A 25,503-nucleotide genomic window follows, 5' to 3' on the forward strand; every position below is an offset into this window, starting at 1 on the left:
TGCCTGTTGGGCACCCTTGGAAATACCAGTTAACTTCATTATGCTTTTTATGTTGAGTCTGATCTGTTTTCTCATGACAGAAATGTTAAGCAGTAGTAGTAATTGCTATGCATCTTTGATAGGAATCATGCAATATGGATCAAATAGTGTCACTCAATTTAAATAACTTGAAATATATACAGTAATCTTAAGGAATGCATGCTCAGTTCAGCTTGGGCTGTCCATCTTGCTTATCTTCTGTACAAGTATAATTCTCATAGGCTTAAATCCTGCACTAATGTGCCTCACTCCTAAATAGGACTACCTGATATAATTTGAATTTATCTTCTTTTGGTCAGAAAGAGGTTAATTAAGGGAACAATTAGAAAAGCTCATTAAAACTGCATTCAGGTTCAGTGTAATGAAAAGTGAGTTTCCTGTGACAAGATGATTCAGAAATCATGCTTTTCTGATTTCTCATTGACACAGTTCCCCAGTATTAGTGTGTGTATGCTGATTTGAAGCAGTGTCTTGGGCTGTGCTGTTGTCACTGTTTGCATTACTGCGGTGGTTGTGATAGACTGGAACAATAAGGTTAATGCCAGGCACCTTCTCACCCCTGAGGGAGGGGAGGAGTTCGTCAGGAATTTACACTGTATTTTGCATTGCACTTCCGCTTCTTGGGTCCCAGGTTTTTAGAGCAGTTAAAAGCATATAGACTATTCGGATAAATTACCCCCACCTTGGCTTTGCAGGCAGTGTCAGTACTGGAAGCCAACACAGACCAGGCTGCAGAACCCTTCTAAAGCTGTAATATCCACTCTGATTTTTCTGGGACCAGTTCCTTACAAAATGGCCACGTATGTGCTAGCTAGCATGATGTGTGAAAGCTAGTTGTACGTCCTGGATTCTGCTTCAGCGGATTGGGAAGCCTGTCTTTCTAAAAATGAAATGACAGCAGCCAACAAATTGTTTGCCTGTGTAGTCAGCCCAGCCTCTCTGAGTCTCTTCCCTTGTTCCAGTCTGAGATTGCGGGTAAGTCACGTGGCTGGATCGGATAGCTTTGGGGAGGCTCTCAAGGAAAAGCAGTGTTAGACAAGCCTTTTTAGCACATGTTTACTGGGTTAGTTTAGACTTCATTATTTCAGGTTGACTCATGATTTTGGAAGAGTAACAGTTAGCTTTTGTTAAGATTGCCTGTACTCGCAGACTGATGGGACTGCCTCACAGTGTTTTGGGTGCAGGTATTAACTTCTTATCTAACGTTATTACAGCATCAGTAAGTATAGTATTGTTGAGGAGATAGTTGCACCATCACCTGGAACCAGTAACATGTAGGAGATGTGGATCTTGCATTACTGGGTACTTCTGAAAAGGAAGACTTAAGCGGCAGTGGAATAGGGCTCCTTACTGCTGTGAGGCTGCAGTGGGGATCTTCTGGCCTCAACAGTGCTGCCAAACCGCCTTAGGGCTCTGTGGAGATCAGCAGCAGGTTGGGATTGCACTGAACAATGTTAAACAAGGACTGATTTGTCCTTGACTCAGACGTTGAAAAATGCTGAGCACCTGGTGTTACAGCAGAGAATTCCATCACTCTGAAAGAAAGCTCAGCTTTTCCCTGGTAAGGGCTTGAGAAATGATGAAGCTTTGCTCATACTGGTATTGAGCCTTAGTCCATGTGATGCTCATTGCAAATTTATGCATTCTCTGCTTTTTTCTATAAGCAAATCCATGTAGCAGTATGAAAGCTTAAAATCCAGTGTAGTGGTTCAACAGTTGTGTTTCAGGTTCATCTCAGCAAGCTGTGTGCCTGCTGCTGGCAGACATTGCAAAGCATGGACACTGCTGTTTTGAATTGTGTGTTTGTATTGAGCCTGCAGGGAACCATGTTTAGAAGGGTTAGATAAACAAGATTAGGCTGCATTGCCAGCAATGATGGTCTTAATTAATGCATTAATGAGTGCAGGTAACAGGACCTCTGAAGTGAATTAAACGCAATGCAAACTCCTGCTGTACATAGCAGAACCATTGTGAGTCCAAGCTGCTGAATGCTGAGTCAGCTCCTTTGAGACATGAGGTGAGAGATGGGGAATGAGCTTCCTATGCCTGAATGATAATTTTGCACTCTTCATGGCAAGGTTGTGAACATTACCCTACAGCAGAACTAGCTTGTGTGGAAGAACCAGGAGCAAGAGAGTATGTTTTCAGAGCTGTGATCGGATGTTACTCTGCATTTCTATTGATAGTAGCATTAAGATAAGGTGGTCACAAATATGGATTTACTTGCCTACCACCTTGTTCTGTTACCTGGCAGGATTCAATAATGCACTGGTTAAAAGAATTACGTACAGCCTACACCAGCACTTCCAGTGCTGGAACAACACGGCCCAAGTCCCTTCATTTCCTTCTATAGGCAAGATGCTGGAAGCCAGCACAATTACTGTGCTCTGCTGGCCTTTCCCACGGTGAAACCTGGTTTTTATTTCCTGCTGCTTTAACCTTACTATCAGTGAAATGATCCCTGGAAAGTTGTATTGATTGCACATTATTGTCTAATTAAAGGACAATAAGAAGAATTGCAGAACACTCGCTCTTACAGCCCTGTGCCTATTGTAGACACTATAAATTAGAAAGCTTTCTGTTCAAATATGGAAAATGTCAGTGCTTATTTCCTTTTGAATTTCCCAGCATCTCCTGAAGGCTACACTTGTAGATGTGCGATTATTTTTTCCCCTAAATAACAATTGGAAAGGAGTGTTATTTAGAGAAGAAATGAGGCCCTATAGGCTTGCAGGGGCCCTGATCCGACCCTCTTAGCTATAACCCATGCTGCCTAAAGGGAGGCACTTCTAGAATGAATGTATTCAATCTGAAACCTGCTAGGTGATCCTTTAGCATCATGTGCAGAGATATAAATGGGTATTAGTTATACAATATGTAGAGGCCAGTCTTTAAATAGTGCTGACTGGTCTTACCTGGAGGCTGTTTGTTGCTCTGTCTGGACTTTATGGCTCTCTTGCTCCATGTTGCTTATGGTTTGATACTTCATAGCAACTTGTATCTTCCCGAGTTAACGGGCAAGGAGCTAGTAAAAGATAAATCCTAGTCCTTGATATAGCAGGAACTCAAGAGTATGTCATTGTAGTTCTGCATCTTGCTTAGTCATTGATTGAATACAAGGCCTTGGGGAAATCACTTAGCTTGCCCAAACCTTCAGCTTGCATCTAATCACTAGATGATACATGATACACTATGATACATACACAGATATTTGTGAATGTTCAGTAATTCTGCCCAGGACTCTGGGCAGAAAGATGCTATAGAGAATGGTGGACTCTCATGCTATGAATGAATTAATGATTCACCAATTGCATACAAAACACTTAAATATGTTTAGTATCATGTGTGAAACTGACTTTTCCCTTTCTTTCCCTTACAGATGTACTTTGCGATTCCCTAGCACAGTTATAAAGATCCAGTTCACATCTTTATACCATAAAGAGGAAGCAAAAGAGGAAGCCTCATCACCTCCCCTTCGGCCACTTTACCCTCAAATATCGCCTCTGAAGATCCACATCCCGGAGCCGGATCTCCGGAGCGTGGTCAGTCCCCTCCCGTCCCCCACAGGCACTATCAGGTAAGATGTTAACTATTCAAAGTGTGCTGTCTGGAAAAGGTGTTCTCCGACACCAGTCTGTCAGCCTGTGTTGTTTGTCTGGTATACTTGGTGCATGAAGTACCCCATTAAAAAAACCACAAACTTGTTAAATATCTGCTGTTCAAAATTATGGAAGACTGTTAAAAACTCTAATGATGGCTAGAAGTAGGGCACAAGGGTTTTCTTTAAGAGCTCAAAGGGTTGGGGGCGAAAAACTTGAGTCTCAGTTTCACACTATAGAGTTACTGTCTATCTTTGGCAGCGGAATTAGAAATATCTATCAAGAGCTACCTATATGCATGGAGAAAAGAAAGCAGGCAAATATTTTCTATGTTAGGACTGCCTGTTTTATTTTTATCTCAATAATATTCTGTTGTTGCTGGGTGGTGCCGGCATTATCTGAAGTTAGGGACAAGGGTGGCCATTGGCATGTGGTTTCCTGGGAATAGAAGGAAATGGCGGTAGGATGCTGACCATGTACTTAGGGGCCGTAGCAATCTGAATGTACATCTGTGCGAGTATCCTGTTTTGTAAATTATCTGATTCATGAATGTGCAATAGAAATAACCTGAACATCAAGTTACTGTCTAGAATACTTTATTTTCTTCTTTCTCGGCCGAGTTGAAGTTATGGAGTTGCAGTAATCTCTTTTAACATTAAAGCTGTTACTTGAAGCATAATAAATTTTATAAAGTAAACTATACTCATGGTACAGGATGGTGTATTAGAGTTTTAAAAAGTGCAGGCCTCAGAACAGTGAGAGTGTATCTGGTAATAGTAATAGCCTTTGGTTTGTTTTCTTGTCTGTACATTTGTAAAAAGGTATCATACACAAACACCTTCTGACAGCACTAATTCAGTGAGTAGTATTCAAATTTACATGGCTGAGAACGACTTCAGTGTCACAATGAAGCCACTTTGGTTTTGCATAGATCTGGGGGCGCTTGCTTGTTTGGGTTTTTCCCCCAGTCTTGCAGAGCTGCACAGATGTGCAGTGCAGATATTCTAGAAAGAGGGGGCTGGAGGTAGCTGTGGTTTTAGTCCTCTGTTCAGGCACTGCTTTTAGTTTATATTTAACCTTCTCTTTTTAGAGGAAGCTTGTTGCTGGGAGGGGAGGGGGATGGTTTCTTTGCCAACATATGGTAGTTAGTTTCCATTCAGTCATCTTGCGCAAAGCAGCACAGTGTGGTTTGTGTTACTAACAGAGGCTGTATCTTTTGACTCTGGCATATGCCTGCAACTGATATTTGACTCCCTGAGAATGTTTCTTTTGCATAAGGAGAAAGTGGAAATAGTAGTGTTGAATTGTGCTCAGCCCCTAACGGAGTGTTTAGTAAGGATGATTAATGATTGCATCCGTTTGTCTTGAGCAGAAGCTAATCCAGCCAAGTCTTCAGAAAACCTCAAAAGACATCTGAGGTTTCACTTGCCAAACCCCTTTCGTTTCCGAGTTCCTCTTACAGAGGAGGGGCTGACACGTTTGTAAACATCCCTGCTCAGCCCCTTCAACCTTCCCCTCTCCCCCAGCAGGCTCTTGCAGCTCTCATACCCTGTGGGCCAGGCTTTGGGAAGTTATTTGGGTGGTTTTGCCCGAGAAAGGGAATGCTCTTTGGGGAGCATGTAGCTATGCATTCTGGCTTTCAGGGCAGTTCTCTGCTATCTTTGTGCCTTCACAGTGGTGGGTGAGGCTGGCACAGTGTCCTCTTCCCCCTTCCCAAAGGCAGGTCTGGGAGGGCTGGCGGGGGCTTAGCGTGGGACCCACACCCCTCTCCCATCGCTGGCTTTGGGAGGTGGTTGCATGAGCTGGGCTCTCCTCCTCCTCCCTCTCCCCTTCTAGTATTTACTTTCCTAATTTGGTGCGTTTGCCTCGCTCCTCCCTGATTGGCCCATGGAAAATTATTGCAGTTTGGAAATCCTGGGCAGGGTGAAATTTCCTTTTTGGAAAGTGGCTCCTGGCCCCCTTTTCCCGCCTCCGCCCCGGTGCGGGGCAGGGGCTGTACCTGTGCTCCCACAGCCAGATTCAGCCGTGCCCTCCTGACCCCCGGCCCTGCTCTGCCTCCCTGTTTACAGTGCAGCTTGCTTCCCTGCAGGTTTCCCCCTGCAAGCTTCTGGGTTTTTTCCAGCCTATTTATTTTTCCTCTGCAAAGTGCACTGCCTAGAGAGGGAACGAGCTTTAAACAAAGCCAAACCTGCCACCCTCAGCAGCTTTGCAAAGAAAGATTCCTGCTTACTCCTAGGGAGAAATGTGTCCACTGTTTTCTTAGCTAGGTGTTTTATCTCCAGGAGGGGCCATTTGTAGATGTGTTTTGAATGCTGTTGTACAGCTTTAAGGGAAAATGTTGGTTGGCAGCATGCTGTGAGGCTTACACGAGGCTTACAGGCATGGCTTATTTCTTCCTGCTTTGAGTTTTGTTACAGCCTGGTTTTGCTATAAGTCCATGGTATCTACATGAATGTGGATATATGTCCATGTAAGTGTTGCAATCTAGTCCCGAGTGGTTTGTGCTTGGATTATAAACAGATCCACAGAGACAAGGTGTGATGTAGGAGCCTATTCCTGGTCTCAAAGTCATGCTGAGTTGGAGTTTAGATTTACAGTGTGTAGTTTTCCTTTTATTATCTTCCACTTGGTGTTAATGACCCTGTAGTAGTAATTTAACTCAGTTTTCCAAATAGCATCTCTCTCCAGCACTGCCCCTGAGGGTTGGGTTTTTTAGTATTTATGAAAATGAAATTATTTTTCTGTACGTGCTTCCCTATTCTAAACAGCAATTATGTTCTCTTTTTTAATATATATATATATAAAAAAGCTACAATAAAGAAATACTAAACGCGGTACTGTGGAGGTCAGCATTGTTATTCATATTTTACAGCTGCTACTTCTGGTTTATCTCTGCACCAGAATGACTGTGGGCTTGAACACTGTCTTGTACTTGTTTGCTTTTTCACTGAAAGGGCATGGATAGTTAGCTCACATACGCAGTCTTTATCAGTAAAAAAAAATAAATTCTTTGACGTGTAGGAGGAGGAGCCCTGTGAGAACCACTGCTTGAAAAGTGTCTGGTGAGGTTCTGTGCTAATAACTAAACTGGTACATATTTGTGTGTGGACCCAAATTTGTGTTTTAATTGTTAGTACTTAATGTGCCTGCCCATGTTCGGCTGTTGCTGATAGGGAGTCTGTTAGGGTCGATACCTAGTTTACAATGAAATTAATGGTATGAATAATGAAAGATCAGCTAGTACCCTCCTGCATCTTTTTGTTTTATAAGCTTGATTAGTAAACTGGAAGATGTGAGCTGAATTGCCATGGTGTCATAAGCTATATTCTTTAAACCTTACTTCCTTTTTTCCTTATTTTCATTAGGCAAAATTAGTTCACTAATACATTGCGTGCTCTCATAGTGGATTACTCAGAGGCCTGCACTCCAGGAACTGCAGTTATCTTGGCTTAGCCACCAACTTTTGTTTTGTGGCCTGTTTTGTGGCCTTTAACAGGTCATTTAAATTTATTGTCTTATTTTTATGCATGTATAGTGTAATTACTACTTTCCAAGAGTGTGTAGTAGATAAATTATATATGAGCTTTCATTCCATAAAGCATGACAGAAGAGTGTGTGTGCGAGCCATGTTACAGTAGATGTGCAAATGCTGGCTATGCTTTGATTCAGACTTGGCTTGGAAAAAGGGAGTGCTTTTTAATAGGCTCTAGGACAGCTGTACAACACTGTTTCAGAACACTTGGGATTTAATTTGAACTTGCACATTTCCTCTAAAGGTATGTAGCGGGAAGCTGAATGAACCCTGACTTCAGTGGATGCATTCATTCACTGGAACAGGATGCATAAATTGCCTGCTCCATTTCATTCAGGCTTTCCTTCCTATAGCACTATTAGCCATTTAACTGAAAAGCCGGTGAAGAGCTCCAAGGCAGGTTTTTTGCAGGCTCTTTTGCATTGTCTCGGTTATCCATTACTTCCTGCATTCGGGCAGAATATACAGCTCCGGTAACTCCCATAATTGGACAGACTGGTGATTATTTTTAATCACCTTTGTCTCCAAACCAGAAGCCAACTGGTGTGATGCATATATATCACATAAGAAAAGCAACAATCTATACTGGGCTTGGGTATTCCTGCGCATGTTTATTTCAGATAATGGACCATGTGCTAGAGGAGATGTGCCAGGCCATGTGCTGGAGGAAAGGTTGCAGATGTCACCAGCTACATGAGCACTTCCTCTTCCCCTGATCAGTATAAAACGTTCACCGAATCCACGGTCAGAGCAAGCTGACTTCCTTTCAAAGAGGGGAACCACTGGAGCACAGACAAGTAATAAGGATTTCAACTTTTGCGGATAGCTAACTTTCACTGTGGCTTGTTTGACAGCTTTTTCTTCGGTGTTAAGCAGGCAGGGTAGCTCTCGGATTTCTCCTTTCACATCAAAATCCAGCTCAGTTTGGCATTCTCACCACTTGTGATTGTCTCTGAAACCTGTCTGAAACACGCAACGTGCAAGGACTTGCCTTTCTCTGAGTTATGATTTTGGGGCTAGGCTGGGGAAGGAGAGAGCGGCAGAGGATTCTCACCCATTATTGCTGATTGCTGTATCGTGGAAATACTCATTTCGCAAGCCGAAGTGCTGTACTTTGACCTGATTCTTGCTTATTGCACGTAAAAAGGGTCCCTGTATCTTTTGGTGCCCCTTTTTGCAGGCTCATGAAATGGAATATAGGGGTAGTCTGAGGTTTGGCATTTCTCTAACCATAGTCCTTGTGTGCAGGGCAACACACCTCCAATTTGCATTTGAGGAGGAGACTGAGGAAGATTTTAAGAAACGGGGAGTCTCCCTTTGTACTCAATAGGGGCTTAAAAAAAATTGCCTATTCAGACAGGAATCTGTATATTGGCAGTGTTGCCAAGGTTGTAACTCTTATCACTGCTGTGTCTCTTGTACCTGCTTCAGAAATGTGCATTTAGGCATTTTTCAGAGGCTCATGTGCATACCATATCCTAAACCACAAAGTTGAAGAGATGGAGTTTTGCTTTAGCAATGCAGATTCCAAGTCAGGTGAACAATTTTATGTGGGATCCCAGGTAATCTTTCCTCTCTGTCATAGAGAGGATAGGTGCTTTATCCATATACCTGGCTCAAATTAAGCCTCTGTAACTTGATCCCTACAGGTATCTTTCTTGCAGAAGAGAATGAAATTAATGGATAGGGCAACTTTCCTGCATTCATGTACTGCTTCTCCTTCTGGGGAAATTGGCACTGGAGTTTGGGAGTGTTTCTGTTTCCAGCTTGTTTATAGACTTGTAATATGACCATAAATACATCATTTCACCACTTGTTGCTTCATTCCCCCCCTGCCCCAGTCTGTAAAATGTGGCTAGTATTGAGAGAGTGTGGAGATTTTTACGTAAGAATCTCTACGTGTGCTCAGGCAACAGATCCCTACAGCCCAGTATTCTGCCTCAGATGGGTACCTTTGGGGTAATACAAGAACACAGAAAATATACAGTAATGCTAACTTACGTGCAGTCTCCCTCCACCATTTTCATGGATCAGGGACTGCCTCGGAGCAGGGGTTTCCTGATCCTCTGTCTAATAAAGCCCCTGATGGATTCCCTGTCTTCCTCCTTTCCCCAAGAACTTGTATAATGGCCTTTGGCATTCACATAAACTCTTAACATCATCCCTGTCTTACAGCATTTTGTTCCACAGTGTAACTACAAACATAGAAGCACTTTCTCTTGTTTTGGACATGCTGCTTAGTTTCATTTTGTGTTCACCATCTCTTCTATTGGAAGAGGCCAGGAGCTGAACACCTCCTCTTGGCTTTGTTTTTATAGGCTCTGTGACCTTGCACCTCAGCTTCTGTCTTAAACTATTTATTTCCTGTATGGAATCCATTCCGTATCTCTGATCATCCTAGTTATCCCCTTCAGTGCCTTCTCTGGATCTGCTGTATCCATCTTTTTTTTTTTTCTTTTTTTAATGAGAAGAGACAAGAAACATACAGCATCCTGGGTGTGGACACACCATGCACACAGTGGTACATGCTATTTTTGCACTCTGATTCTTTAACTAAAGCAAACCGATTTTGGACACTCCAGTAAGTTGTACATATTCTCCAATAGCTGGCATTTGAAGACTTAATTGTTGCTAGAAAGTGCTGTGAACTTAAGAGGCTAGATTCTTGTTGGCAGGAGTTGAAAGTGAGTCGTGATGCTACCAGACCTGTTACATTCTCAATAGCCAGAAGTTAAGCCCTGTGTTTAAAAGGCATTCTGCCTGTTACATGGGCGATTGTATTGCAGACACTGTGTTCAACCCTCATCTTTCTGGCCTTCCAGCTGAAGAAGGGTTAAGTATTAAATGGAAAACATGCTGCAAAGGACCGATGTGATTCAGCACGTGGTTGTAGGCTGACTCTAAAGCTGAGTCTTAGCGTGATATTTGAGGAACTGCGGCTTAATGGCTGCCTGCAGTCAGTGTTTCAAGTTGAGATGCTGAATCCTCAGTGAATATCAAAGATCTCTGGGACTCGGGGCATTAACCATGGTGCCATGGGATTAAGACTGTGGGTAACTGCAGCTGGCTTACTTACGTGCTCTGTCTTTCAGTGGTATAAAACACTTGCTTCCTCTCCAAAATGCCCTCTTCCATAACAGACAAGCTTAACCCAAATTAGCTTGGATTGCTTGTAAGCTAAGATTGCCTGCATGGACGGTGAGCATGGATCACAGCAGTAAGTTAGGATGTCTGAGAGCTGGGTGAAATTGCAAACCTAGCTGTGCTTTTCTCAGTAAAAGGTTATAGTATCAAAATGGATTAAGCTATTGCCAAGTACTGGTGCGATATTAATATCCAAAAAAATCGTAATCATTGTCCCCACACTTGATTTTTGTTATATAGCACAAACAAGTGTTTGTAGGGAAAAGTCTTTTTGTTCCATAATATTTATAAAGGGGGTGTGAGTGCATGCAAGCATCCCCGGCCAGCCTGGGCTCTGGGTGGTGAGGAGAATTCCAGGAACTCCAGGAAACTGATGTCACTGCATTGTGTTTGCTTGTTTTCTTTTGACTGCACTAATGTTTAATTTTAACTTAACCCTCAGAGGGGTATTTTTAGTAAAACTGCTTCTTCACTCCTTCTGTCCCATGTTGGGGGGGGGGGAGAGGGGCGGGAATAGATTGTGCCTCCTTGTTTTTTCTGGTGGTCAGCTCTTTCTCCCTTCCCTCTGAAGAGCTCTGGATTGACTGTGAGCTTGAACGCTTAGCAGCATGTGTTACACTCTCTTTGCATGGAGCAGGTAAAAGTTCATGTCTGTTCTGTACCCCTGTCTCTTGATTTGATCATTGATCCAGGCTGAAAGGAGGCAGGTCTACCTGGGCAGAGGTGCTCCATTCTGGTAAAAGAGTAATACCTCTTCCAAATCTTTGGCTACTGCTGTGGCTGTCCCACGGGACAGCTGCTTTTTTAGGGGACTATCAGGTTCTTCAGTGACTGTCTACTGGGAAAGACTAGCTTTTCTAAAAGTTAACAACACTTTAGGTTGGAGAGGCTTTGTCAGCACTCGAGAATCACAGCCCTGGAGGGTAAGGGTTTCTCCCTTTTTTAAAAAAAAAAAGGCAAGAGATCATACTTAAAGCTCATTATCAGCCTCAGAAGCTAAAATTTGAACAGCAAAATCTGGGCTACTTTCTCTGCTGATCTTGAATCAAATCAATTCTTGTCTGAACTGCATGGGATAATCTTTGAAGTCATACTAGTTTTATTTATTAAAAAAAACCCAAAGAAATATAGCTCTGTGCAGAGCATGGATTTACTTGAACTTTTTATTTTCCATATCCCTGACATGAGTTTTGGTTGCTGTCTCTGTGGTTTGCTGTTCATGTATTTCTGCAGACAAAGAACAAAATCAGAAAACTCTGTTTCATCCTATTCCATTCCTAGTCCCTGTGTTACAATAATTGCTCAGGTGCCAAACACAAAGAATTGCTGTGTTTTTAGTTTGTCATTGTTTCATGTATGAAAATGACTTTCATTTGTAATTATCTACACATTATAAGAAGTGTGTATGTGGAGAAGCTGTTGAAAAATGACAGCGGAATAATTAAATTCACACCAGCTGCCCATGTGAATACTAAGACATCAAGAGTGTCTTCTGTGGTTTAGCATTATCCACTTCCAAAGTGGGCTCAAAGCATGGAATAGCGAACTTTGATTCATTTTCCTGCACAAATGGGTCTCTGCTTTTTGAAAGACTAGGTAAGAAATGCCTTTATCTCTGGCAAAGGGAGATTTATACATATGGCCTCATCAACATTATATACCTTGCACCTCCTGAAAGCTTCACCTCCTGCTGCACTTTTGAACAGCATCACCCATTAATGCCAAGGACTATCGGTGAGCGCTGAAAGGGTTACCAGGTGCTGTGCAACACTTTGCATGGCTAGTGTATGGGAGATGAGTAAGCTTGGGTTTCCTATTGTAAGGGTTTGTTGTGGCTGAATATTTGTTGCGTTTTCCCTCTCCCCCGGCCCCCTGATCCTGTAATTCACTTTTAAAAGAAACCAGTCTCGGTTGTGCTGAGCTCAGCACTGCAGCCATTTGCAAAGACGCCACAAGGAGAAGCAGCACTTCTCAGTTTACAGGCTGGACTGCGGTAGGAAACAGTCATTCCTTACACTGTCAGATTGCTTATGCGCCAAAGGTATTGCCCATTGAGCAAACAAGGGTTGTCTCACTGTTTCCTCTCCATCCGCATGTGTACATGCGTGTGGGGGAAGCTATTTAGACAGTCACCTTTTTGAGGAAGGGACCATGTTCTTTGTTTTTTCATGCAGCGCTTAGCACAGTGCTGTGATGAGTGTCAGTTACTGCATTTATTTGTGTCAGGGTTGGCACTGCTGTTGGGCATTTGACTAGGAAGGGGATTGTTTATGCCAGTTTTACTGAATTCTGGTTCCCAGCTGTGGGCTTCACTTTGCATCTTTTCTTACAATTTCAACTGCTTGTTTCACTATGTAAGTCTTCTGTGTATTGTTTTGCTTTCTTGTTCACTGTTTCTCTCTCCTTACATAGAAGACACTGGTAATCCTGGGATTTGGCTATGCATCAAGCTGCTCTGGCGTTGCATCCCTTGATGCCGGACATGACAGAACAGAGGAAAGACACAGAAAAAGGGAACTTCAGGTTCCCAGACTCATCCCTCTCCTCCTGTCCTTCCAACCCCACCAATCAAGGATATGTGATCCCTAGACAAGCCTTTCTGATTAGTTCTCATCTTGTAGCACTCACTTCTGTGTGCCTGAGTGGTGCTGCAAATTATAGCCACCTTTTATTTGTTTGTAGCTTTTTATCAGCTTTAGCATGGCTTTCCTCAGTAGTTGTTCCTGTAATGCCATCTTGTGGTGGTCCTGAAACTCTAAACGTGTCTTTTCCTTATGCTAGCCAAAGCTGATGAGTGAGCTGCCTTCTGTGTTGTATACCAGTAATTGTTGCAGCTCCCTTGTTAGCTGCATTTGTGTGCTGGTGAATCAAGGAAATACCTGTCTCTAGCTGTGTGGCACTGATCGAGGTATGAAGTTCGGGTGTTGTGTTAGACAGGGATGTTCATGGCAGATGCCTGCACTGGGTGCTTTAACTATGATACTATACAAGAACATAGCCCGTATTTGTTAGAAGGCTGGATTAAATATTACTTGTATAATAAGGAGTGGTGTGCTGTTCATTCATGAGTTATAATAGCAAGCTATTTATTTATTTAAGTATTCATCCCTGATACAGTGTATGTTGTTTTAAGTCCTGCATTGTTTTAAGTGCTTCTTTAAATGCAGAGGAGTTTAATACTTTGAGACTCTGCTGTCTTGTGATTGCAGAAGATGGGGGGGGGGGAATTTCAAGATTTTTTAGAGATTTTGTAGAAATTCCAATTTTCTGACACTTTTTTCTCAATCTGTCTGGACTTTGGATAAGCCACGGGGGCAAAAATAAGTCCAGTGCATATCTGCTTTGCGGTGACCTGGGAGCTTTACTACCTTAGAGAGTGAGAACTATGTGTTGTTTTAATAAATGAAGTAACGAATAACTATTTCCTTTTTGCCTCTCCAGTGTTCCCAACTCTTGCCCGGCCAGTCCACGTGGTGCTGGATCCTCAGGATATCGTTTTGTTCACAACATTACCTCAGATCTGCAGCTGGCAGCAGAGTATGCCGCAAAAGCAGCATCAGAACAGCAGGCAGATGCATCTGGCGGGGACAGCCCAAAGGTTCAGAGAAACATTACTTACCCAACAGTGCTCACTGGGAGACTTATAAAGACCTGGTAGTTTATTGCCAGTGTTGGATAAAGTTAAAAGGGGTCCAAGAATACCCTGGCCATAAGGGCGCTGTATACAGTATCTTCCAGGGTTTTGAGACCATGCCTTCAAACCAGCGTCTTACTAGTGGTAGATGATGAATCTGCTTGCTTAGCTGCCCAAAATGTATTCAAGTCATTCACTAAAATGGATAAGCAAGAAGAATTTTTTGCTTGTTTGATAAATCAAGAACCCATAAAGAAGAGGTGCATTAAAATTCAGTCTTGTTTTCTCCTTTTAATTAATGGTATTTTGCAAAACACAGTTGGAGAAAGGGGGAAGCAGAGCAAGAAACTAGATCTTTGCCATGAGAAATTTGTAGTCTGACTTGAAAACAAACACAAAGGCCTGTCAAGCAAGCATTAAATAAGAAGAGTAGCAAATGGAAATTTAGATTAAAAAATAACTTAGTTATAAGTAGCAAGTGGGAATTTAGATTAAAAAATAACTTAGTTATAATGATAAAATTTAATTTTGGTGAGCTGATCTTCAGATCAAAGTTAAAGGTCTAGATCCAAAACCACCTGATTTGGGATTGGGTGGAGGAGCACAATACTAGATGGCTTTTTTGTAGATTGAATTCTCCCTTGAGTCAAGAAGGGCTGTTCTTGATGGAGTAATTTGAAAAGCTGGGAATATGAGATCTGGCAAACAAACTAAAGTTCCTAGAATGAAACAAATCCTGCTGGAGAAGGGAAGGGGCAGGATCAAGTTTCATATTGGACTTGTTGCTGGGAGGAGAGCTGATAGGTTTCATGCAAGTATGCTTTCTAACAAAGTTCAGTTGTAGCTGGGCAGATTTGAAGGCTTTAGTTTCATGAACATGGAAAGCAGTGACTATACCCTACACCCTCTAACTCTTTGCTTCTAATTGCTTGTCCCGATCCTGTTCCTTGTGCTGGTGTAAGCATGTGTGGTAAATTCAGTGGGGAATGGAATCAGATTAAAGTTAGCTTTTTTGTGTGTGTTTGTGGGGAGAGGGAAGGAGATACTTTAATCTGGCTCAGTCCTATAGTCCTGTTTGCACACAAATGCTTGGCCTAAATTGGGAGTTGGCAGTATAAAACAGGAGTGAAAGGGAAGAGGGTGATGCTGCTTTTAGTTGCCCCTGATGCTCTCTTAGCATCTGTGAAAACTACAGCCCAATGTGCTTTTTTAGTTTGGGTTGTTGGTACACTCTAGTGTAGGAATTCTTTGTTAGTGACTAAATTTCTGTTTGGTTTTTTCCTTAGGATGAGTCCAAGCCACCCTATTCTTATGCTCAGCTAATTGTGCAGGCTATATCTTCAGCACAGGACAGGCAATTAACACTAAGTGGGATCTATGCCCACATTACCAAGCATTATCCATATTACAGGACTGCTGACAAAGGCTGGCAGGTGAGTTCTTGACACTGACAAGCTCTTAAACTACTTTGACAGGGCTTATCTGCTTTGAAATGCATTTATTAAAGATTTGGGGCACTGGGAATAGAGCTCCTTTGACTATTCCCAGAGTGAATTTGTTTAACATAAGCTAACTGGTTTGTTTGTGGGTGATTAGGTTTTTTTTTAAATACTTTCTAGGGCAATATAGTGTGTTACTATTGGGCTCTCTGGTTTCTGAAACCCTTTTAATGCTGTAGTCAGTAGTCATTGTTGCTTTTGCTTAAATACTTTCTAGGGCAATATAGTGTGTTACTATTGGGCTCTCTGGTTTCTGAAACCCTTTTAATGCTGTAGTCATGTGTCTTTCATTTTTTTGTTTGTTTTTTATTCTTCCACATCTTTGCTATCAGTCACTGCTCTACCCAGATACTTGCCTGAATCTTGCTTAATCCTTTACGTTGTCTTTGGCATGATCTGTCCAAGCAGCAGATGTCCAGCCTAAAACTGAAGTCCCAGTTTTTAATCATAATACCTTAAATCATCACAGATGTTTTGTTTTTCCTAGTGTATCAACTGCATTGCCTAAGTCAGTTTGCAAGTTTTGAATCTCGGAATGGGAACTTGGGGAACTTTGAGTCTGTGCCTTCCTTGTGGTATTAAAGGAAATCTGACCAGCTTCACAGGAGAGTTTGGATGTAGTTAACACATGCTAAATCAAGCTTAAGTGTTCACTTGAGGGCTGCTTTCAATGTTCCAGAAACCTCAACTCCACCTGCTTTCAGACTTTTTCTTGGCATCGCACCTCTGAAATGGGTGTTGTCATTTGAATATAATACACTAATGCAGCTGGAAAGACTCTTGCAGCTGCTGATTTCATTGTGTTCAACTGGCAGGAGCAGTACTGCTTGGTGCACTTTGAGTACAGTTGGAATAAATACACTTCTGCCTCCCTGGCTTTTCCCTGCAGTTGTAATTAATTGTGGAATTCACTTCCTGCCTTAACCTGCTCGGCAGAGTTGTGCCTTGCGAACCAGTTGCGGCTCTTTGAAGCAGGATGCAGCATTTCGGTGGAGGGTGAAGTTGCCTTTTCCCCTCCCCTACCAGTGGCATTGTAAGGCTTCACTTGTGAAGAGCTCCTCTAGAGCTGCTACAGAAGCTCTTGTTTTGTTTTGAAAGTGGAAGAGGAATGAGCTTGTGCACACCTGAGCTTACTGAGCCTTTCCCCTGGCCCAAATGACAGTGCTATACCCAGTCAGAGGTGGGCTTTTGCAATGAGGAGGATAAATAGTCTTGTCAACCTAGAAGCATAGAACATCTGGAGAGCCATACAGTGCTAGGCTAGTGCCACATAAATAATGGATTCTTCTTGGAGACAGCTGTCTGTGAGGGCATGTTGGCTGGCTTGCATTATGATTACTGTGAGATGCAGTGTCCTTTAGGGCATGTTTGGGCACCCCAGTAATTGTTTGGCAGGTAAGCAGTTAGCACAGGCTCAGGCAATTTTTTCCGCTTGCTTAGAATAAAGCCTGTCTTTTGAGAGAGTTCTGATGTGGTTTACAGTGATTTCCCCCTGCCTCAGCAAAAGCTCTGCTTTCATTGCTTTCCACAGAAAAGTTACTGCACTGCCTGGCTCCAGATGTATTTAAGTGATGGTATAGTACCAAGCAAACCCATCTTTCAGCATGGTTGGTAGAAACTGTCTGACATGTTTCCCCAGGCTTTTTCTTGCAGTTCTCCTGTGACTTTGGAGCTGTGTGAGTTGAGTGACTTGTTTCTATCTTCAATACTGATTCTGGCAGCGCGGATTTTATTTTTCCAAGCTGTGTGGTGAAATCCATTTGTCTTTGTTACATACTTCCTTATGGCAAAATAATCATCTCATTCCTCTGCTTCCTGCAGAATTCCATTCGGCACAACCTCTCCTTGAACCGTTACTTTATTAAAGTCCCACGCTCCCAGGAGGAGCCTGGAAAGGGCTCCTTTTGGCGAATTGACCCTGCCTCTGAAGCCAAACTAGTAGAGCAAGCATTTAGAAAACGAAGGCAAAGAGGAGTGTCCTGCTTCCGAACACCTTTTGGGCCTCTCTCCTCCAGGTAACTTCAACTTCCTCTAATGTCTGTGCCAAACTCATTACAAAGAAAACAAACAAAAACTTCTCCTGAGGTACAGTGAGCAAACTTTACTTCTGTTTATAGTTTGAGAGGTAATATAGTTAGATAGTCCTGAGGCATAATCTGAAAATTGTTCCAACTTCTTAAGAGTTTACCAAAAAAAACAAAATCCAGAACCAAACTACAAAAATACATCAAATAACATACCTGTTTTGGCATCATTTCAAAGAAATTCAAAGCAGTTATCACTGGAGTAAGTGTTTTCAGATGCCAGTCTCATTTCAGGAAAGCTGTGTTTAGGTGTGGATTAGATCATAGTGGGAATAACTTTTGTGGTATTTAAACCATTCTCCGATAGGGAAGATCAGGTTGATCATGGTTGTCAGCAGTGAAGCAATGGGGGGGTGTTCTGTGTAGCCGCTCCAGTTAGCGGTGTAACTGCAAAAGAGGAGCAGTGTGCAATGAGAGCTCTTTCTGAGCCCTGTAGCTGTGAGGATAAGACTTACAATTCATCACTAGCTGGAGCAGTTTCATGTAACATTCTTCCCACACCTAGTTTCTTTTCTGTCTGTTAAAATAGGAGGAAACAGGAGGAGGGGTTTTCAGCTGATCAGCTTCTCTACCTTGTTTGTCGTTAAAGAAATGTTTAATTCCTCATGTGTTTGGTGGCCACATGGGACCAGAGGTGGGAACCAAGTGGTTGGGGAGGGAGGCAATGGGGAAAAGAGGGAGCAACTGCTCTGTAAGCATATGCAGGGCCAGACACTTGCACCTACATTGCCTCTTTCTTCCTCTTCCCATCACTCAAACACTGACAAAGATCCTTTGAGAATGGCCTGAAATTATAAAACTGATCTGAACATGAGGCACTTCCAGCTTCTCTGTCAGCAGTGGGTCTCCAAATGAAATGTTAAGCATACTCTGAAGGGTCTGGTTTCCTTCAGTGAGGAATAATATGACAATATTTGGTGCTAGAGTGTTTGTGAAGTTACTGTGTACCTTTCAACTCTTCCCAGCAAGACTATAGTGGGTAGTGTGGAAGAAAGGCTGTCCTTTGGTCTCTGCTGCTGTCTTGTGGTCGAAATGCATCTATACTTGCCAACACTACGTTCTGGTGTTTCAGGAGTGCTCCTGCCTCCCCTACTCACCCTGGCCTGCTGTCCCCTCACTCTAGTGGCCTACAGACTCCAGAGTGCCTGTCACGGGAGGGCTCACCCATTCCACATGATCACGACTTTGGGTCAAAGTTAGCCTCAGTTCCAGAGTATCGATATTCACAGAGTGCACCTGGTGAGTAGCTCTTGTTTCACAGAGGGTGACTGTTCCATTGCATCAGGTGCCATGCTGAGGACGCTGCAGGAATGTCTCTGCCAGTGTGTTACAGGAGGATCCAGATCTCTTTCCACTTCGTTGTTAGAGACTGATGGTGCATATGCAACTTCAGACCATTCTTTCTTACTAGTCTTTGGATGAGGGGGCAGGAGTTAAAGGAATGTATAGAAACACATGAGCTAACCTTGAGGTAGGTGGCTCTAAAGAACTGACAGCAGGTAGTGCATAGCTTGCTCACACTAATTTACCAGCCTTCTGGATAAGATCAGCCTGTCTACGCAGAGCTCTGTGGTGCTGTGGCCAGGGCCTTGGTAATTTGTTAAGCCCTGGTAAGTATCTGCTTGTCAGCTGTGCTGTAACTGGCCTTGATGTATAGGGTGTTCCTGGTGAAGTTGGGAGGCAAAGCTCATTAAGTAAAGCTTCATTTTTTTGTGCTTATTGTGGTTTTTGTTCACAGAAATGTGCGCAGGTAGCAAGTAAGGTTTTTGTAAGTTAGGAAAGAGAAGATTGAAAGTGGTATTTTTGAAGCCTTACTTTTTGTTCCCTACCCCCACTCCTGCCAATGCTGAAGGACTGAGTATTGCTGATTAGAAGCACGTAGGTGAAATGAGTGGAGGCCTTTTTGCCTCTCCTATTAACGTATGCTTCTCTTTTCTGTTTAGGATCTCCAGTCAGTGCCCAGCCAGTGATTATGGCTGTTCCTCCCCGACCATCTACTCTGGTGGCAAAACCAGTCGCGTACATGCCAGCATCAATAGTGACTTCTCAACAGCCTTCATGTCATGCAATTCACGTAGTTCAACAAGCTCCCACTGTTACAATGGTCCGAGTTGTGACCTCCTCTGCAAATTCTGCAAATGGATACATCCTCACAAATCAGGGCACAGCAGGAGGAGCTCATGAAGCTGCAGGAGCAGTGCTGGACTTAGCTGGTGACCACCGAGGTAGCTTTTCACTTCCCCTGCTACTCTGCTAATAAGTCTTGAGCAGGCTTGGGGGGGCAGGTGGTCAAATACTGTTTCGTTCACTGGGTGCTTAGCCCTTAATAAAAGATCTTTCTCCAGGTAAAACTTAAACCAAGTAAGAGCTCATCAATTTAATGTGTCTACCAGTTAGCAGACAACTGTGCTCCCTTGTCTCCTGTGGGGAACAAATGTAACAGACTTTGGAGGCTGAAGAAACATGCAGTGCTTTAAATATTTAGATTATTCCCAATATCAATATTATGCCTGTGTATTGGTCAGCTGGATGTGCTATGGAAATGTATGCTTTTTCTAGCCAAAAGAGATGGCCTGGGAAAGGCTGAAACTCTGCTTCAGGATGGCCTTGTAAATAAATGATAGAGCCCTTCTCTTCCTCAGGCCTGGATTCCTAGAGGAAAGCATGTGCTTCTGGAAGTGCAGGCAGTGCCTCATTAAAGCAATCTTCAAAAACCAGTTACAACAAAGGCCTCTTTTTCCTAAGCTGGAAATTCCAGCCTTGGGGGATTTAGGGAGTTAAATGTTCTCTTGCTGTGATCCAGACAACACCTTGTCTGCTGGCCATTTCAGAAGGGCTTAGTGCTAGAAGATACATGTGTGTTGTACCAGCAGCTAAGACTAGTTACTCTGATTGCTTTTATGTGAGCAGTGGGGCAATGGTTCTTTTCTAAGGGAAAGAAAAAAATGACAAAGACCTTCCCCTACAGCAATAGCAGGACCACTGGCATTTTTAGTTCAGCACTGGTTATCCTGCTTGAGTTTCATGCACATTCTCTAGAAATTTCTGTCTGGATCCCATACATGTTCTTGAAGAGCTAACAGTTGCAGCTGCCTCTGTCACCTGCTCCGTTCTTTCATTCACTAGTTCTTGCTGTCACTCGTGCTTTCCCTACTTGTCCCTCTCTTATTCCTACTCATATCCTTTTCTAGTCTCTACCTTCCCTTTGTTTTTCCTGGTTGCTCCATTTTCCTTGCTTTCCTGGTTCCTCCAGCTTTCCTTGCCTTTTCTCTCCCTGCTTTCCATCAGCCTGCCTGCAGGTCTCAGTTCAATGCTTATGTCCCACCTAACTCCACTCTTGTTGTCTTCTAATGTTAAAATGGGAGAAGTCTTCTCTTCTTACAGGACTAATGAGTTTGTGCTTCCTGCCTGCCTTCTCTGCTTTGAGACCCACAAAGCCCCTGGAACGGCTCTCCTCTCCTGCATGCCCAGCAGGAGGCTGTCCTGTATCTGTTACATACCTACTGAATTGACCCCTTACTTGTCCTGGGAAGTGAGATAAGTGGTTGAGTGCTCTCAAACAGTTATCTCTATCCAGGAACTCAGCCCTCCTTTACTCCTTTTTTTTTTTATCCCTCCTGGTTTCTTCCTGTACTTCCATAGCTGGCAAAAGCTTGCAATTGTGGTAAGACCCCCTTGTAAACCAACCTGTGTGCAGGCCTGACAGCAAGCTGTTGTAGACTTTTGGCTCAAGGCATTGTTTAAGATCTTAATGCCTTCTCCTGCTGTGTGGTATTGAAAATCAGGCCAATTAGCCTGTAATTACAAAGCAAGCTATGAGACTTGCAGCGACTGCTGTCCATATCACAGCTATAATGTGCCAATAAGGGAGATGATGCCTTTTTAGGACAAAGGGTCAAATTCATAATCTTTTTTTTGGGGCTGGGTGGCTTATGCTGTAAGAAAAATGTTCTTAATATTGATAGAGTATATGTGCAATAGAGAACATTTTATTGTTTTCAAATATTCATCCCTGACCTTCTGATGTGCTTCAAAATAAGCATTTCAGAGGGACTAATCTTCCCTATTCTTATGTCCCTGATTACAGTGTTCTTCCCCTAATGAGCAGGGTGAGTGAACCATTACCTTCTCAGAGCTGACTACACTGTATGAATCAGCCTGCAGAAAGTGTGTGTGTGTAGAGCCTGATCCTGCCTGGGCAGGAGTTTTGGGCACTTCTCACAGTATTAGGCCTCTAGGAATACTCTCGGCTCCTTGGAGCCCAAATATGTTACTTTTGTGACTAAGCTGCCTCAGCCTGAGAAGCAATGCTTTCTGCTCCCACTCTGTAAACCTTGTAGGACACATCAAAGGCAAGTGACTTTGCGGTGCTGAGGTATTTTCACATTTGTAAGCCTGGGGTATGTATCACTGCTAAAATGGTAATGAGAATAAAGCCTGCTCCTAAGCCAGGGTGGTAAATGATTGTTGTCTGTTCTACTCTTAAGCAGGCATGGATGAAAAGCCAACAATTGCATTTGCCACGATACCTACAGCCAGCCGTGTTATTCAGACAGTTGCCAGTCAAATGGCACAGGGTGTTCCAGGACAGACAGTCACGATCCTTCAGCAGGCAGCTCCAGTGACCATTGGACAGCATCAGCTCCCTGTGCGGGCAGTCACTCAGAACGGGAAACATGCCGTCCCCACCAACAGCATCACCGGCAGTGCTTATGGTAGGCCCTGTTTCCATTGCTTTCTGGTTTTTGATTGCTCTCTGAACTTAGCAGTTAGGTTTTAAAGCTGTAAGGGTTTTCTCTTAGCTATGCAAGTTATTCCATGTGTCCAGTTCCAAAGGTTATCAATTCTTCAACTTCTGTGGCTGTAAATGTCAGTGGTAGATATCCTTCTGTCCACCTCTGTTTGCTCCCTTTCCCTGGTGGAAAAGTTTTGCTATCTACCATTGGTTCTGAAAAGTCCAGTGTCTTTCCTTTGTCCTTGGCTAGGCATTTATTACTACTTATACTCTCTACCTTTTGAGGGTTACTTGTTGAAAGTGTTAGTGATTCTTGTGTAGAGCCTGTTTTCATTTCATTTTCCTCTGACAAACAGCCTTTGCTTTCAGCATGCCAAATAATAAAATTTCTATGGTGCTCTTCAGATCTTGTGAAATACGACTCCATAGAGTATTAAGAAAATAACATACTTTCCCATCTTAAGGTCTTAGAGCCTGAGAGAAATAAGATCAATTTCATCAGGTGAATGAATGTAGGATTTCTTATATACAGGATGTGCTCTAGTCATTTGTCAAGCCTGATTTTTAAAATCCCATACTAGCTATGTCTTGACAGCCTCCTCTTACTGCTTGCTCAGCACCTCAGGTTTTGTCCAGTTAAGGATGATGACTGGGGATGGTAATATCCAGGTTTCTTACTCCCCTTTTCAATGATGTGCTAAGCACCTCTGCTGTCCCAGGCTCGTCCTTACAGAGAGTTTGAAATGAAGGGCACTGGTGGGATTTTGATGGCTTTCATGAAGTGAACTAGGAATGTTTCTACAGAATTTTCTGCCGTGTCTATTCGCAGTATCACCTGACGTGCACTTGAATTGCAGGAATCTTATTGGAGCAATGAAAAAATGATAGCAATAAGGTTTTTATGCAACTAAGATATTAAATAGATCAGATAGGTGGAGTTGCTATTACCCAGCAGTAGTGTTTGTGTAACGTAGAATCAGACAGTTTTTATCTAACATTTTTATGTTAAGATATTCTAATCTCACTAAAATTTTTCTAGCGCTCTCGTTGAATTGGAAAATATTCCAGTTGCATCTGAGGGGTTTTTTTGTAAGTGACAGTGAATTTTCTGGTTGACAAAACGGAGCCTGAGTCTCTTGACTCTTGCCTGTACGAAGTGAACTTCTCTTCAGCTGCATGGTTTAGGTTCTCTAAGTCACTGAACTGTAATTGGTGACTGCCCTCATCCTTACGCTATTTTTTTTTCCTTCATCCTCTTGATACTCTACAGCCTCCTTCCCATGCCTTGGTAGAAGTTGCTGGGCTTTGAGGGCCTTTTTTCCGTTTGCTTTGTTTATTTATCCTAGGGCTCCTTTTTTATGCACTTAGCAGTGAACACACTACTAATGTTCTGTCATTCCATCCTTTGCAAATCAGTCTGGAGGGCGGAAGATGTGCTGTCTCCTGAGTCCCCTTTGGCTGCCTCTCCGATTGATGCAGAGGCCAAAAACTGCATGTGTTTCGTTTTCCAAGCAGTGTTGTGTGCCAAAGCCAGTGTGTAAGCACATTCTCTGTCTGGAACTAGGAATTGTAGACATATTTACAAAGGGTTGCTACTTAAATCGTCTTTTTTTCTCACCACTTCTACTAATGGGAGGTTGAGATCTTTTGTCAGTACTGGAATACAAGATTGGGAGCCAGAAATTCCTACGTTCAGATCCCAGTTCTGATGGGAATGCATTTGGTTGCCTGGGGTAAGCTCTTTCCTGCCCCTTTTACAAGTGAGATGTCAGTACACTCAATATTTGGATTCTAATCTAGTTTCCCAACAGACTGGCTGTTCTTATTGTGCAAGCAGGGCTAGAGAGCCCTCTAAATTGAAGGCACAGCACACAAATGTTGTAGCTTGCAAGAAGTTCTGATTGTAGGTGGCCAGAGAATTACCTCTCAAAGAGATGTGCTGTAATTTTAACAGGGGCTTGGTCCTCCCCTTCTGGAGATGAATGCTTATCTGGCAATGCCTTATTTGACAACAGATAGGAAGAAGGAAGTTCTCCTATGAAAGGGATTATTACCAGTTTGGTAAACTTGCACAAAGCTGAGATTGTGGGGGGAGAGGGAGAGACAAGGCTAGCAAGCCTTTCAAAACGGACTTGAAAATAACACTTGATTATGTGCCAGCTATCGCTTTTGACTGTGGTGTTTTATTTTCTTGCTTTCTGGAGTAGCAAACGCTTGTGCTACTTCATCACGTTAATTCTCTTTCTCTCTCTTGTCCTACTTCCCAGCTCTTACAAATCCATTGCAGCTTCTTGCAGCCCAGGCCAGCTCGTCCACTCCTGTTGTAGTCAGCCGGGTATGTGAGACAGGGACCGAAGAGACAGCAGCAGCCTCTTCCAGTGAACCTGAAGTCAAAAGACCCCGGATAGAAGAGTCCAGTGGAGCAGTCCCAGCCCAGACTGGAGTCATCACATCTACAATGCCACAAGGACAGGCAACCAGTGAATGAAGAACCGGTGGGAGGAGCTGGAGTGATGCGGGGTGGGCGTGGGATGGCAGCAGCCCCTAAAGCAGCTTTCAGAGAAAACAAACCACAACTGTAACAGCTCAAAACATAGCGGATAAAGAGCTCTTTTTAAAGTCAGATTTTTAAATGGGAGGTCAACAGCTGTTAGAATCACAAGGTGCCAAAAAGAACGGAAAACCCCTCCCAAGAACCCATACCTGGAACTCTGTTCTGTCTTTACCAATGGGATATTTTTTCCTTTTTTTTTTTAAAAAAAGATTCAAAAAATACAGACACCTTTTTTCCGTTTGCTTTGTTTATTTATCCTAGGGCTCCTTTTTTATGCACTTAGCAGTGAACACACTACTAATGTTCTGTCATTCCATCCCTTGCAAATCAGTCTGGAGGGCGGAAGATGTGCTGTCTCCTGAGTCCCCTTTGGCTGCCTCTCCGATTGATGCAGAGGCCAAAAACTGCATGTGTTTCGTTTTCCAAGCAGTGTTGTGTGCCAAAGCCAGTGTGTAAGCACATTCTCTGTCTGGAACTAGGAATTGTAGACATATTTACAAAGGGTTGCTACTTAAATCGTCTTTTTTTCTCACCACTTCTACTAATGGGAGGTTGAGATCTTTTGTCAGTACTGGAATACAAGATTGGGAGCCAGAAATTCCTACGTTCAGATCCCAGTTCTGATGGGAATGCATTTGGTTGCCTGGGGTAAGCTCTTTCCTGCCCCTTTTACAAGTGAGATG

At 43.0% G+C, this 25,503-nt stretch overlaps 1 protein-coding gene across 1 annotated transcript; it reads left to right on the plus strand.

Annotated features, from left to right (window-relative positions):
* Positions 1 to 2,051: 2,051 nt before the first annotated feature.
* FOXK1 (forkhead box K1) lies at positions 2,052 to 25,075 on the plus strand. Its single transcript, XM_009286566.1, has 9 exons — positions 2,052 to 2,056; positions 3,419 to 3,616; positions 13,756 to 13,912; positions 15,235 to 15,381; positions 17,269 to 17,462; positions 18,604 to 18,770; positions 19,475 to 19,756; positions 22,022 to 22,246; positions 24,534 to 25,075. Exons 1-9 carry the CDS (start codon positions 2,052 to 2,054, stop codon positions 24,752 to 24,754), a joined length of 1,596 nt encoding a protein of 531 aa, XP_009284841.1. The 3' UTR covers positions 24,755 to 25,075.
* Positions 25,076 to 25,503: the final 428 nt, after the last annotated feature.

This window comes from Aptenodytes forsteri, unplaced genomic scaffold, assembly GCF_000699145.1.
Source record: "Aptenodytes forsteri isolate BGI_AS27 unplaced genomic scaffold, ASM69914v1 Scaffold55, whole genome shotgun sequence".
Lineage (NCBI taxonomy): Eukaryota > Metazoa > Chordata > Aves > Sphenisciformes > Spheniscidae > Aptenodytes > Aptenodytes forsteri.